The sequence below is a fragment of the Amborella trichopoda genome, chromosome 1 (genome assembly GCF_054954075.1).
Source record: "Amborella trichopoda isolate Santa Cruz 75 chromosome 1, AtrichopodaSantaCruz75HAP2 v2.0, whole genome shotgun sequence".
Lineage (NCBI taxonomy): Eukaryota > Viridiplantae > Streptophyta > Magnoliopsida > Amborellales > Amborellaceae > Amborella > Amborella trichopoda.
The window spans coordinates 22,118,558-22,132,260 of NC_142336.1; the positions used below are offsets into that span (position 1 = coordinate 22,118,558).

The 13,703-nt window shown below is 37.2% G+C and overlaps 1 protein-coding gene across 14 annotated transcripts; it reads right to left on the reverse strand.

The window, feature by feature from the left end:
- Positions 1-629: 629 nt before the first annotated feature.
- GBF3 (G-box binding factor 3) lies at positions 630-13,366 on the reverse strand. Of its 14 annotated transcripts, none has more exons than XM_088853439.1 (14): positions 13,178-13,366; positions 11,819-11,904; positions 10,928-11,077; positions 10,128-10,172; positions 9,913-10,008; positions 9,342-9,425; positions 9,103-9,159; positions 8,636-8,829; positions 8,494-8,551; positions 7,971-8,013; positions 2,780-3,027; positions 2,542-2,619; positions 2,130-2,255; positions 630-1,302 (listed from the first exon to the last, which is right to left on the reverse strand). In XM_088853439.1, the coding sequence occupies exons 3-14, from the start codon at positions 10,988-10,990 to the stop codon at positions 1,072-1,074; spliced, it is 1,323 nt and encodes a 440-aa protein (XP_088709565.1). In that variant the 5' UTR covers positions 10,991-11,077; positions 11,819-11,904; positions 13,178-13,366; the 3' UTR covers positions 630-1,071. The 14 variants fall into 14 exon arrangements, with proteins under 14 accessions (XP_088709565.1, XP_088709528.1, XP_088709553.1 ...); XM_088853402.1 differs by having other exon boundaries at positions 2,732-3,027; XM_088853427.1 differs by having other exon boundaries at positions 7,965-8,013.
- Positions 13,367-13,703: the final 337 nt, after the last annotated feature.

Consider the following 13,703-nt stretch of genomic DNA (forward strand, 5'->3'; position numbering starts at 1 on the left):
GATGCATTGTGTTAAACATGGAAGATAAGATTTTGTAGCTGTAAGAGTGAGGCCTTCCTACGTTTAAGGGATTTATGTAAGATTGTGAGATTGAGATTGGAAAGGACAGAAGAGATGAAGAAAAAAACATAGGTAAGATAATTTTTTTGTGGGTTTTTTATTTTATTTTATTTTATTTTTAAATTATATTTAAAGAAAAACATGTCCCTTCTAAAAAAAACTTAGTTAATTTGAAAGAAAAGAATTTATTTGATCTTTTAAAAAATATTTAGATTGGACTCTTCGTAGACCCTAAAAACTAATATATTCTCCTATATTTTTTATTATTTTTATTTTAATTATTTCTTTTCCATCTTCCCACTTAAACCACCACATGGCCCAACCACCACTACCGACACCACGGAGAGTGAAAATATAATAGAGCCACAATTTAGCACAATCTAATATAATAAAATACAAATGCTGATAAAGTACGCCCAAATCCATCAGTACTAAAAAAAATCTATGGCCTTCTTTTCTCCATTTTTCTGCAATTTTCACAGAGCAACCTCGCATAAGAAGGTGGCTGACAGGTACGCGATTCCAACCGTCCAACGAGAGCACATAAAACTTCAAACCAACTCAAAAAATGGACAACTTTTTCTTTTTTATATATAATAAACTTTCTAATGATACAAAACAGGACACACACCGAAGCAAAGCAAAATACAGATGATAAGATTACACGAGCTCTCTCCCATTGAATCTAAATTATTCTCAATATACAGCAGTCCTTTACAGGAAGTAACACCCTCAGATCCAGGGAATCCATTTTCAAGTTTAAACAAGAAAACCTAGCAGAGTAAGAAACTTAACAGTGGTAAATCACTCTTTTTTAGTTAAAACGCAGATCTCCTCTGAAGAGCACAATATTCCTCTTTCCAGTTAAGAGTCTGCCCTATCATCTGAGTCTGGAATTACCTAGATGCGGTTAGAAAAACAAAATCCCAGAACTCCAAAATTACTGAGTTAGAAAGGTGGAAAAGGGTCATTAAGAAAAAAAAAAAAAAAAGGAAGTGGACACTCTACTTCTCAGCCAGCCGCAACTGCATCAGCTCTTGCTTTTGATTCAAGAAGTTGATGAAGCTTGGTCTCATGGCTCTCATTCTCTCTTTGCCCAATGTTTCGGCTACTCGTCCCTGAATTGTTCACCCGAGATAACAAATTCTCTAAGCCAACAGAGGGACGACCCACTTGGGATTCTGCAGACTTATCGGAGACCACATCCCCTGCATGTTCTAGTCGTGCACTCTTCAATTTTTCCTGCAAAATTATGCGGTTTTAGACCCTTTCTAATTGGAGAGAAAACATGTGAGCTCCTCAATTCAAATTCAAGTGTTGGAAACAGCTTACAGAGAGAGAGAAAGAGAGAGAGAGAGAAAGAGAGCTGGAAACCTTGGCTTCTAAAAAAGATATCAGTGTTAGCATGCTAAGTAGTGCTGGAAACCTTGGCTTCTAATGAAGATATCAGTGTTTGTATACCAAGTCATGATAAAGTTTATTAACTAGTACCAGTAGCAAAAGGCGCATGCAAGCTCAAAATGGTACCAAGTGCACAACAACTTTCTATAAAAAAAAAAAGACCTACAATTTGGGAATTGAGGAATAGATTTCCAAGGAAATTTATAATCCCCAAATTAGGAGACAATTTCTCGTCATACATCTGTCTCTAAGATATTTACCCATTGAGTTTCATAAAGATAAATTATTTATTAGAAAAAGAGTTATTTCTTCCAATGGAACTTCCTACCATATGTTTCCAATCAAACTACCCAATATTCATTATAGGGAAGAAGAGATAAAAGATTGAGCTGGATTGAAAACTAGATTACCCTAAAATCCCAACTTGTAGTAACACCTTGATGGATATCCTACGCAGAAATCTCAGAAGGTCTCTCTCAATGGGTTCCTACTCTAGTTAGTTAAATGTCATTTGTGCCTACCCTTTACTGTGGCTTACAGTAAGTAGAATAGATAATAATTGTGCACCCACTCAGCCCCCACATTTTTTTTCTTAGTTGCTTTAAGCAAGTAATACTGGAACTCGGTTCAGAAAGAATTGATGATACAATTCAGGTGAGCGAGAATACCATCAGCATGGAATTTTCCTGTTGCAGTTTCTTTGAGTTCTCCAGTAAGTGGTTCAGTTGACTTTTGAGATCGATATTCTCAGCATTAAGCTCTTCTACTCTTATAGCAAGCTGCTCGCTCTCTTTCTGAAGGAGAAAAGAAAATAAAATCCTTTTATAGTACCAAACATCATCAATATTATGAATCTTCAAAGTTCAAATGCCTAAATTACTAAGCAAAAGAAGATGAGAAAGATGGCAGATCAAATTAGTTATCGGGGAGTGTCTAATGGTGACACTAGGTGAATAAACCCCCACTGATCTTTTTTTCAAGTTATCAAAATTCTAGTCTTAAACAGGACTATCAGTAAAGCAGGCCTACTCTCAATGTTTCAAAGATATTGAGAGAGGGGTACAAGTAAGAGCTCAGTACCTGTTTCCTCATCCTTGACCGTCTAGCAGACTCTCGATTAGACTGTTTTCTCCTCTCACGTTTACGCTCCCGGTCATCCTGAAGAGTCAATATAAAAATCAAAAACCCTCGCTCTCTCTCTCTCTATCTCTCTTTCTCTCTCTCTCTCTCACACACACACACATACACACACAAACGCAAAAAATATAACCTTTCCCCTTTCTGTGAGTGCTGATTCTTGGCTTCTTGGAACACATACCCAGATTTCAGAGGATGCACCATCACGTCCACCTGGCACAATGGCTCCACCAGATCCTGGAAAAGGAGAAGCTAAACCAGCAGAAGCTTTTGCTTTTCTGAAGTCCATTCCTTCGACCATATTAGATGAAGACAAATTTGCCATGGGCTTCCCCGCAGCTGTTGCTTCTAATGGCCTGCTACATGATGCAGTTCCTTCTCCTCCACTATGAACAGCATACCCTTGTATATCAACCTTCCCACTTTTGCCTGTTTTCAAATGGATCAATATATCATTGGTCAATGAATGAAGTACATATTAAGGGATGAGGTTTTGCTTAAGCCGAGGTTTTGGTAAGACCGCGGCTTTATAAAGTATGATAAAGCTACACCTCAAAATCCTAATAATAAACCAGATCCCACGTCAAAAAACCTTGTGCTGACATGCAAATCCATTTCATCCCAATGCGGAATTTAAAGTTACAAAAATGGTGCAGATATGGCGGATCAGAAGAGGTTTCAAATAAATTGTCTAGAAAATATGTTGCAAGATGGACTAATTTAGGACTTCAAATCCAACTGTCTTTTTGAATTCATGATTGTAGAGGCAGAAATGATGAGTTTGCAGGTTTCCTCCAAGAACTACTTATTCCAACAAGATTACAAGTGAAGCAGTATAAAAATGCTGCTCTAAAAAATACTTTCCATATATCAAATACAAGTGAATTTCAGGTCTGTTCTCTTGGTCCACACAGAAAGAATCATAAAGGCTGACTTCCATAAGTGACCATCACACCCTAAAACTTTAATGGAAGATGAAATAACTCTCAGCACACGTCCTTTTGTGGATGGATTTTATTTTTCAAAATTTAAAATGAATTTCAGCTGAAATACTAACCATCTAATATATATATATATATATATATATATATATATCATCATCATCATCATCATAGCCTTTACCCAATTATTTGAGGTCGGCTACACAAATCCTGGTCTGCCAATCTGCTCTATTAAATACCATACCCTCAGTTTGGCCATAAGTCCCCATATCTTTTCGGATTACTTCCAACCACGTTCTTTTGGGTGTACCCCTTGCCCGTGTCAATCCTTCCACTTGAATTGACTCGCACCTCCTAACAGGTGTTGTTCTGGGTCGGCACCACACATAGTCATCTCACCGAAGTCTACTCTCGCTCATCTTATCGTCGATTGGTGCTACACCTAAATTTTTCCGAATGGATTCATTTTGAATTCTATCCCTCGTTGTCTTCTCACTCATCCATCTCAACATCATCATCTCCACTACACTCATTCTACAAGTATATTGTTTTCTGTTTGCCCGACATTCTGCCCTCTCACAGCTGTCCTATAAAACTTGTCATTCCGCTTTGTTGGTATGCGTTGATCACATAAAATGCTAGTTGCACATCTCCACTTCCCCCATCCAGCTCTAATTACACGTACGACATCTTCCTCAATCTCTCCATTATCCTGGATTATCGACCCAAGATATCGGAAGTGCAATCTTATTTGTACTTCTTGGCCGTCAATATTAACTATTCCACGTCTCTACTCCTATTATTACAAACTTGCATTCCATATACTCTATCTTAGTCCGGCTAATTTTAAAACCTTTGGATTCTAAAGCATTCCTTCAAAGTTCTAACTATGTTGACGTTATTTCAGGTCTCATCAATCGAAACTGTCACCTGCGAACGACATGCAACATGATACCTCATCCTATAAATGCCTAGTTAAGTCGTCCATAACTAAAACAAAGATGTACGAGCTCAATGCTGACCCTTGATGTAGACTTATTGTCACTGAAAACTCACTCATCTCTCCACTAGTTGTTCGTACACTAGCTAGCCCTCCAACGTACATATCTCTCACCAAGTCGATGTAGAGTCTGAAGACTCTTTTTTTCCAACTCCCGCCAAATCAAATCTTAAAGCACTCTATCATAAATTCTCTCTAGATTAATAAATACCATATGGAAGTCTTTTCTCTTTACACTAAACTTCTCAATCAGTTGTCTAAGTAGGAAAATAGCCTCGGTTGTTGATCTTCCTAACATAAAACCAAATTGGTTTTCAAATACACTCATTTCATGCCTTAGTCGTTGCTTAATCACTCTCTCCCAGAGCTTCATCGTATGGCTCATAAGCGTCATCTCTCGATAGTTCGCACAATTCTATATGTCTCATTTGTTTTTGTAAAGAGGTACCACAATACTTTTCCTTCATTCGTCTGGCATTTTCTTTGTTCTCAACACCTTGTTGAACAGCTTCATCAGCCACTCAATGCTAATCTCCCTGATGCACTTCCAAACCTCTATCCGGATACCATCTGGTCCTAAAGCCTTTCCTACATTCATCATTTTCAAATCTTCTTTCACTTCCGACATCCTAATTCTACAAATGTATCTATGACCTCCATCATCATATACACCAACAGTTCCTTCTACCGCTATGTTATCAATGTGTTCTTTATTTAAAAGGTTTTGAAAATAAACTCTCCACCTTTCGTTGACCTCATCATCCTTCACCAAGACCCTTTTATCCTGAGTCTTAATGCATTTAATATGGTTTAGATCTTACATTTTTCTCTTATTTTTGCTAATTTGAAGACATCTTTTTCACCTTCTCTTGTTCCCAGTTTACTGTATAGATTAGCATATGCCTTAAGTTTAGACTTACCTACTATTTGTTTAGCGTTTTTCTTAGCATTTTTATATTCTTCTAAGTTTTGATCATTTATATTACACTACCAAGTTTTATAACATGATCATTTCTCGCTAAAGGCATTTTGAACCTCATCACTCCACCACCATGTTTCCTTATCGAAATTTCTTTTCCTTCTAAATTCTCCTAAAACTTCTTTTAGCACTTTCTTGATACAGTCAACCATCTCACTCCATATTACATTGACATCATTTTCATAGTTTCATTTTCCAATCTTCAATTAATTTATCGCTAAGGGCCAGTTTAGATGTCAAATAAAAATAAATTGTTATCCAATAAAAATACAGTTTTTCAAATACCAATTGCAAAAAATACCAAGCCTTTTTTCTTTCCTTATAAAGCCGTTTGGGTGTTAAAAGTCTATTTTTCTTTCTGCGATTCTCTCCCTCAACAAGAAGGGGATAACTAGCAATTAACACTCACACCTTGTTGCGGGTTTCTCCCTCTAACCTTGATGCAACCACAAATCCACGAGCAAAAGAATGGAGCAAACGTAATGGTGAATTAAAGATCTCCTTGCTTCCCTCTTCTCTTCTCCCTTTTAACAAGAGACCCAAGTTCGTGAATTAAAGATCTCCTTGATTCCCTCTTCTCTTCTCCCCTTTAATAAGAGACCCAAGCCCCTGTTATTGTTGTTCTTCTTCTCTCATCTTCTCTGCCTTATTTGAGCTTCCTCTTTTACCTCTCTTTTGGAGGTATGATGAGAGTCTGCCCCTGATTTTAAAAATGAGAGAGAGAGAGAGGGGAGGAGCTTGGCCATTCTCGAGAGAGACAAACAGGCTTTAGTCCAGCCAGTTGTGGAACTTCTGTGAGCAAACAGAAACTCGAGTGGTTCTCCTTCAGAATTTCTTTGTGACAAGTGGATTTTCCTTTGAAGATTTCGGGTTGACGTACTTTAGAGAGAGAGTAGATTTGGGGTTTCTGAGGTAGAGAGAGAGTAGATTTGGGTTTTCTGAGGTAGAGAAGGAGAGTAGATTTGGGGTTTATGAGGTAGAGAGAGAGTAGATTTGGGGTTTCTGAGATGTCACGGTGTGGGTTGTTAGGTCACAAGATGGGGTTTGCACGGGTGTGAGAGCCGCACTTTCATAAAAAAAATTCAAGTCCGACTTGAATTTTTTTTTTTACGGAAACTTTTACTTTGAGACTGCAGAATTTTTTATTTCAATCTAAAAATCCAGTAAAATCTTGTGGTTCTCCAAACGGTTCAAATCTATTTCACAAGATTTTTGGATTGCAATCCAAAAATATTGCAATTTTGGGTACATCCAAACTAGCACTAGATAAGTCTATTTTCTCTTCTTTTTTTTTAAATACCACCACCTATATATACACACACATACACACACACTATCTGATCTAACTCTAAAATTTACAATCGAATTCCAAAATTTGAACTTCTCCTCCCACCCGAAACCTACTCCAGAATCTAGAAGCTTTTGAACCTACCTTGGTATAAACCCAAGCACAAACATAAACAGTAGGGTAAAAAGACAAATAAAGTAAGGGTAACAGATACCAAGTTTGTAAAATCACCAACATAACTGGGTTAAATTCAGACTAATTATGCCTTTATCAACTCGACTCAGCCAATGCCGATAAGACGCAGTTGAATCTCTTCAAAGACAAAAGATGGCTAGACTTTCCTCTAACTTTTGCTGAGTTGGCGAACCGACGACTTGCTGCGATGTGCTAGGTTTTGGTTGAGTCCCTAGCGTACCGGGTAAGTGTTAAAAACTGCTCTACATCAATGTCCTCAAACTGAACTCTATATAAATCAAACATACAGTGACTAGCAATACAAGGACATTGGCAAATCAAAAAGTTAAACAATCATGTAGCTTTGCACAGATGGTACTTTGAACAGCCGCTACTATATACTACAGACCTGCAAAACAATAGATATAAGAACACCTCCACATGCAAGTAATCTGTGCTTTAGTGATATCTATGTCTATCATAATTGGTGGTATTTATTGCACTCACACCAGACAGTCTCTATGAGTCCAATTCACTTAGATCATTAGCAGCACAATATGCATTGCCGAATAGGATTAAGCCTTGATGAACCATTATCACTTGAAACTCAGGGGGCATACTAGTGCAACTAAACTGGCATGATAGGCTTTGAATATCTTGGGTCTTGGTTTGCACAACACATCGAAAGAAAAAGAACTAATCTCAACCTTACATTATGCAACTAAAGGTCCTAATTGAAGACACAGAAGTCAGCAGCAATCGAAAGAACTGTAAATTTTACAAGAATAGAAATATTTAAGTCCATGATACAGGAAAAACAACCTATTACTATCTGACATTTCTCAGAATGGTATTTTGAAGTTGCTAAAGAATGAACCATGCCTTCAGATGGCAGACTAGTTTAGAGCTATATTTTTCCAAAAGAATATTGGTGCCAGAAAAGGGAAAAATGCCGAATTGTAATAAAAAAAGAAAGGAACACACCTTTACCTTCCATGTTTCCACCAATCCTTTTTCTTCCAATTCGAGTTTCCTGACAAATGCACACAAACAAAAATCAAAAGGCGTGTTTATGCATTCCATAGCATTCTTGCCGGATATACTAGTTTAGCGTGTTGTCAGAACGCGTGGCAAAACAAACAAGAATCAACATTCCCAAATTGGAACACATCATAGTTTTGTTCTATAAGAAATGGAGAACAATTTCAATATCCATGCATATATTAAAAAGACCAAATAAATACAAATAAAGACAAATGAAATATAAAAAGCACCCTCTAGTATAATATTAGAAGATAGTAAACAACAGCAACCAACTCCCATGACAAGAAACAAATGAAGAATACAATAACGACTTTCCAGAGAGCTAATGCCTTAGTGTTCATCTTGAAAGTGTGTGTTTTTAAGCCTGCAACGCTCGCATGCACGCACACACACAAGTACACTATCTATGAAATTGGAAAATATATATCACACCATATTGTTAAAAAGGAAAAGTAAAAGAATCACAAACTTCTTGTGCAGTATTCCCATCACTCCCATCGCTTGAACCTTCAATGCCGTCTTCCCCACTGCATCAATTGAAAATCAATGACTTGATCTTGCACCGGCATGCCATTCATTCATGTTTGATGAATGAGATATAGTATACAAACCTTTGTGATGTTCCACACACCATGCCTCCCTGTAAACTTCCACTATTGCCATTACCATTGGCATTGCCATTGCGATTGCGATTGCCAGAAGCGCCCGTAACCCCCTGAAAACCTTTTAACTTCTTCATCAAGCCCCCTTGGTCTTTACTACTGGAGGACTTGGCTTGTGTTTCTAAGCCCATTGGACCCGCAGGCTGTGACAAAGCATATCTGTTAGTTGGAAAATAAATGAAAAAATAAATAAGTGATTGATGACATAAGAGATAGGGCATCATGAATTATTCTTTATAATCTGTCTCTTCCATTAATCTGTAAAATGTATCTTTTATACTCACTTCATAGTCGCAATATTGCAAGATCATGCCTAAAATATCAGAGATAGGCATCTTGATTTTTTTAACAACGATAAATTACTTAATTTCTTGGATGACAAAGATTAAGGACAAGCATGTCAACAGGCTCAGTACCATAGCTTCAATCGCCATGCCAGTTGAAGCAACTCCATGTCCATGCGCATGTGAACCCTGTCTCAGGCCGAAACACGATATGTTTCAGATATAGAAGAGCTTTATTTTCCTGATGTGCTAACAAATAGAAAAAACTGTCCTTCACACTTTGACAGGATTAGCTATAGTTAAATAATGGCAAAAACAAAATCCTTCAGAAAATCAGCACGAATAATAATCCCTCAAATGACCAAACATACAAGAGGCACTGCAGGGTGAGCATAGACCCCTCCATGTGAGTAAATTGCTGCATAAGCTGGTGTACCATAAGGCGGCATCAAAGGCTGATGCACAACAAAAAGCACAAAATAAATACTTCAATTAATGAACCTGCATAGTTACCTTTGCTAATTCTAAATGAATTAATTGGACACAAGCACACGTTCAAATTCACTAACAACAGAACCAAAAGACAGGTAAAATGTTAATAAGGGATAGGAAATAATGATGCTAAGTGTGGTTTTCCAAATACAGTCAAGAAAAAATTACTTGCCATACCCTCAAGAAGAGATAAATAAACAAACAAAAGCAAAATATAAAACCAAACCAAACTCCAATCATTTAACAAACCAAACAGTGCACTGGTGTTAAACCTCTGGACCAATATCGATAGCATTTTGGCCTCTTTATTTCAAAAAAGTCACACAATTCACTCATGTCCAAGCTCTTCTATGCGTGTTCACTTCTTTTGGGTTAAACATGCATGGACAGATTCACAAGTTTACTACTAAATTTTTCCTCCACTAATATAATTACAACAACACCAGATACCTGCGGGCCCCACATGTAAGGATGAGGTGTGTGACCAGATGGAATTGTTGAGCCAAAATATGGAGGCGGCAGACTCACTCCTGGCCCATAGTATGCCTGGAGATAAGAAGAATACATGCTACATTAAACTTCATATTCACATTTTATTAACACTCGAAGAATTAAATAAACATGCCTAACAGATGAGAAACACAGAATCTAGAAAATTGAAGAACCTGGAAAGCTGTTGCCCAATCAGGATATGTTGGACCAGATTGTTCCTGCCAATGCAGATGAAAGTTCTGATATTAATCACTGCAACTTGTTAGGATGCCAGCAGAATGATTATTAGCGAGAGAGAGAGAGAGAGAGAGAGAGAGAGAGAGTATATTGCTCAGAAATCAGCAACGTTTACTAGGAACATGTTTTCTTGATACAACGAGGAAGTGGATTCATGTTGAACTCTCCAAAGTGAAAAATTTATTGATAATCAAGCTAAGATCTAAAAATAATAATAATCAAGGAAACAAAAGCATGCTAGTAATCCCATAATGGCCAAACAGCCAGACTCTTAGCAGTGGCAAGATGACCCACAAGCAGCAAAAACCACATGTTGTCCATAAAATCGACTGACATACACCAGAGGAGATTTCACTATTAACAGAACAGGGATACCTCCATTTTCAGGTGAAATTTCCAAGGGAGGTTTCGTTAATAGGTTTTTGGTTCGAGCCTAAATTATCGATGGGAATAATGCAGTATCTTACTGATCAGAACACGCAATTGTTAACGTCAACTTAGTGTCATAATCATCTCACCTATCATATATAATGAAGATTCAGAATATTCATTGTTGTTTTCCAAATGGTTGGAACTATTCACTAGAAATAAAGTGGACCACTAAGTACATGTTCAAGAGATTGAGAAATCAGCAGCCTAAGAGAGGTTTGGGATCGTAGATTGTCCAGAATATTAAAGCAAAAACAAGATTTTAAGAACCAAAAGACAGAAACCACACAACAATATATTAGCCCACCTGCACTGGTGAGGATGCTTTGTCAGACTTAGATGTTGTTGTACCAGTATCATTGTTCCCCATAGTTGATAACTGGGCATAAAAAAAAAATCAGCAACTGCTTCTTGCTAGACCAAAACTCCCTCTGCGCCTGTATATACACCAGTTGTCCTGGAATTTAAAAAAAAAAAAAAACAAGTCAAATGGTGCTATAGATATTAATGATTCCAATCAGTGCTTGACAACTCAGCTCGGCACCGGAACTCAGTCCCTGCCCTGACCAAGTTACTCGGGCACTGTAACATCTCAAACTAGTCCATGCTGAGCGGTGTAACTCAAGTGGACTCACTCAACTAGTGAAACACTGAATCCAATTGAAGAGATAGGATCATAAAATATGCATCTGCTGTTACACGAAGCATATATTCATGCACCAAAAGGACGTTTGTTCTGGTGTGCATGCACCCAACTAAGTTAACATGCAGCTATTAACATCTATAAGGTGCAACTTAATAAATATATCATTATAAGATAAATCATTACACTGCAGCCACCATGATTAATGGAAAAATCTAAATTTTAATGTTCAGGTACACAATATGCAAAAATCTAAATTTTAAAGTTGAGGTACTCAATTTTAGAGCTTCTGAAAGTCACATATCACCAAATCAAAAACAGGAGACGGATAACGTATTTCAGCATTAAACCAGCTGTAGGGAAGGATTTTAAAGATCATAAAAAGCAGCAAGATAACTCAAGGCAGAAAGACCAAGTGCTACATGTTCTCAACCATCAACACCACAAATAAGATCTTCTACAACAAGAGTATGCCAAGGTCATAAATAAACACTAGATACAATAATTCTTGATCATTACTAATCAGGGTAATTACAAGGACAGAATTCTACTAACCAGCTACTCATTGCAACGCCCACAACCGAATGCACTAAATGTCAACACTCAAAACATAGAACAGCTGTGATAGAATATCATGACGCCTAGCAAATAAAAAAATATTAACTCATTACCTTCATAAAAACCATAAAAAAGAACATAATTGTACATATATTTATTCCAGCGATTATATATAGGTGAAACAACAAATAACCAAGTCCAAATCTAGATAGCCTTGTTTGTGATATCCCTTTATGTGTTAATTGTTATTAAAGTAGATACCTTTTTCCATTAGTTATCAAAAGTTCAAGCACTTAATTTGTCCTCTTAGTAGGCTTCCGTTGCTTTACACTTGACAACCCCATATAGACCACCCTTCAAGTTTATTCAAAAATCTACATATCATGGAAGGGTTCTTCGATTTCCCAACATAAAAAGCAACATATAATCCGACTGTGTAACAATTTTTCCTTCACTAAATTCTTCAACCAGCAAGCATAGTGCGTGTATCCATCCAGAGCTCCAACTGTCTCATTAACTCCCAAATCTCGAGTTGTCTCATATATTCTTTCTACAAAGCTGGACTCTCTCTCTCTATCACATATGTTTGAGAGAAATAAAAAAGGACATATCTTTCTGTTTTCTCCTTATTTTTTATATCAGTCCCTTAAAGAATAATATTTGTTAAAGGTTGTACTGTTTTTGTTTGTATTTATCAACTCCATTTTATCTAATTGTCCTCAGAAAATTTACCAAATTTTCCTTTGATTTGGTTTTGTGACATGGCCTTCTTCTCCTTGTTTTTGCTCGTTCTGTTCACATCGGTATGCAGATTTTCTTTTGTTTTTCAAAGTAAAAATGTTAGGGGAAAAATATAAACAAAATCCCGTTTCCTCTTCTCTTTTTTTCTTCTGCTCTAATTCTCTATCATCCCCTAGTCTCTTTTCGTGTTTTCTATATTTAATTTCCCTGCCTGTATCTTCATATTTCTATTCATGTAGTAATCTAATTTTGCCTCCATAATTCTCTCTACCATTCCTTGCCAGTTGCCACCATCTTTTAAAATTTAATTCTCAAACTCCATAGAAGACTAAGAAGACAAAATTATCAACAATACACACTTGAAATTCAACTTATATTAATTGAAATTAAAACAGGAAAATAAACAATTTTTAAACATTTATATTACAACAAACCCATCTAAACATTCACACACACTCCATTGATAACCCCCTCCCCACAAAACTTCAAGTACCATCAGTCTAACAAAATTCACTTAAAAATAAAAAAATAAAAGAAATGCACACTTAAAAGCCTGCAGAATATATTCAAGAACCATAAAATCAAACGTAACAATCACCAAACCCTAATGTGCACCTTTCCAAATGGAATAACCCGAAAATGGCCCGGAAAAATGCCTCCTGGTGGCGGAAAACAAGCCGGAAAAATCCTGATCTACAACCTTATTCACAAAGCCAGTGTACTATAGAAACCATAACTCTTCCTCCTCGCCATTCTCTGTTCTTACGCAGGAAAAAGAAAAGAAAACAAGATGGAGTTTTTCACAGAGCGATGAAATTAAAATCAAAATTTAAAAAGGGAGATGGAAACGAAAGGGAGAAGCCGATGCAGCGGCCACGTCGTCAGACACGTGTCCGTATGTATACGGTGCATATACGGCGTCGAGGCAATGTGGGTGGCGGAGCTGGAGCCTCGATAATCGTGGAGGGGCCATTAGTTTATTCCGCGTCACCTTTACCGTACACGTGTCCCTCTGTGGCGCCGTCTACGAGTCCCTCCTCTCCTTTGCGAGCGCCAGCTAATCTCGTCGTCGTGTGGCTGACGTGTCACCCCATTGCGTCAATTCAACCCTATTTCATAACTGTTTGGATCCCGCCACTCC

Coding starts and splice junctions, on each gene's coding strand:
- GBF3 (XM_020670300.2), bottom strand. CDS start 10,990: ATGGGGAACAATGATACTGGTACAACAACATCTAAGTCTGACAAAGCA. Junction 10,009..10,127: donor ATTGGGCAACAGCTTTCCAG/GTTCTTCAATTT, acceptor TCTTATCTCCAG/GCATACTATGGGCCAGGAGT. Junction 3,028..7,964: donor TGGAAACATGGAAGGTAAAG/GTGTGTTCCTTT, acceptor ATTTGAAAACAG/GCAAAAGTGGGAAGGTTGAT.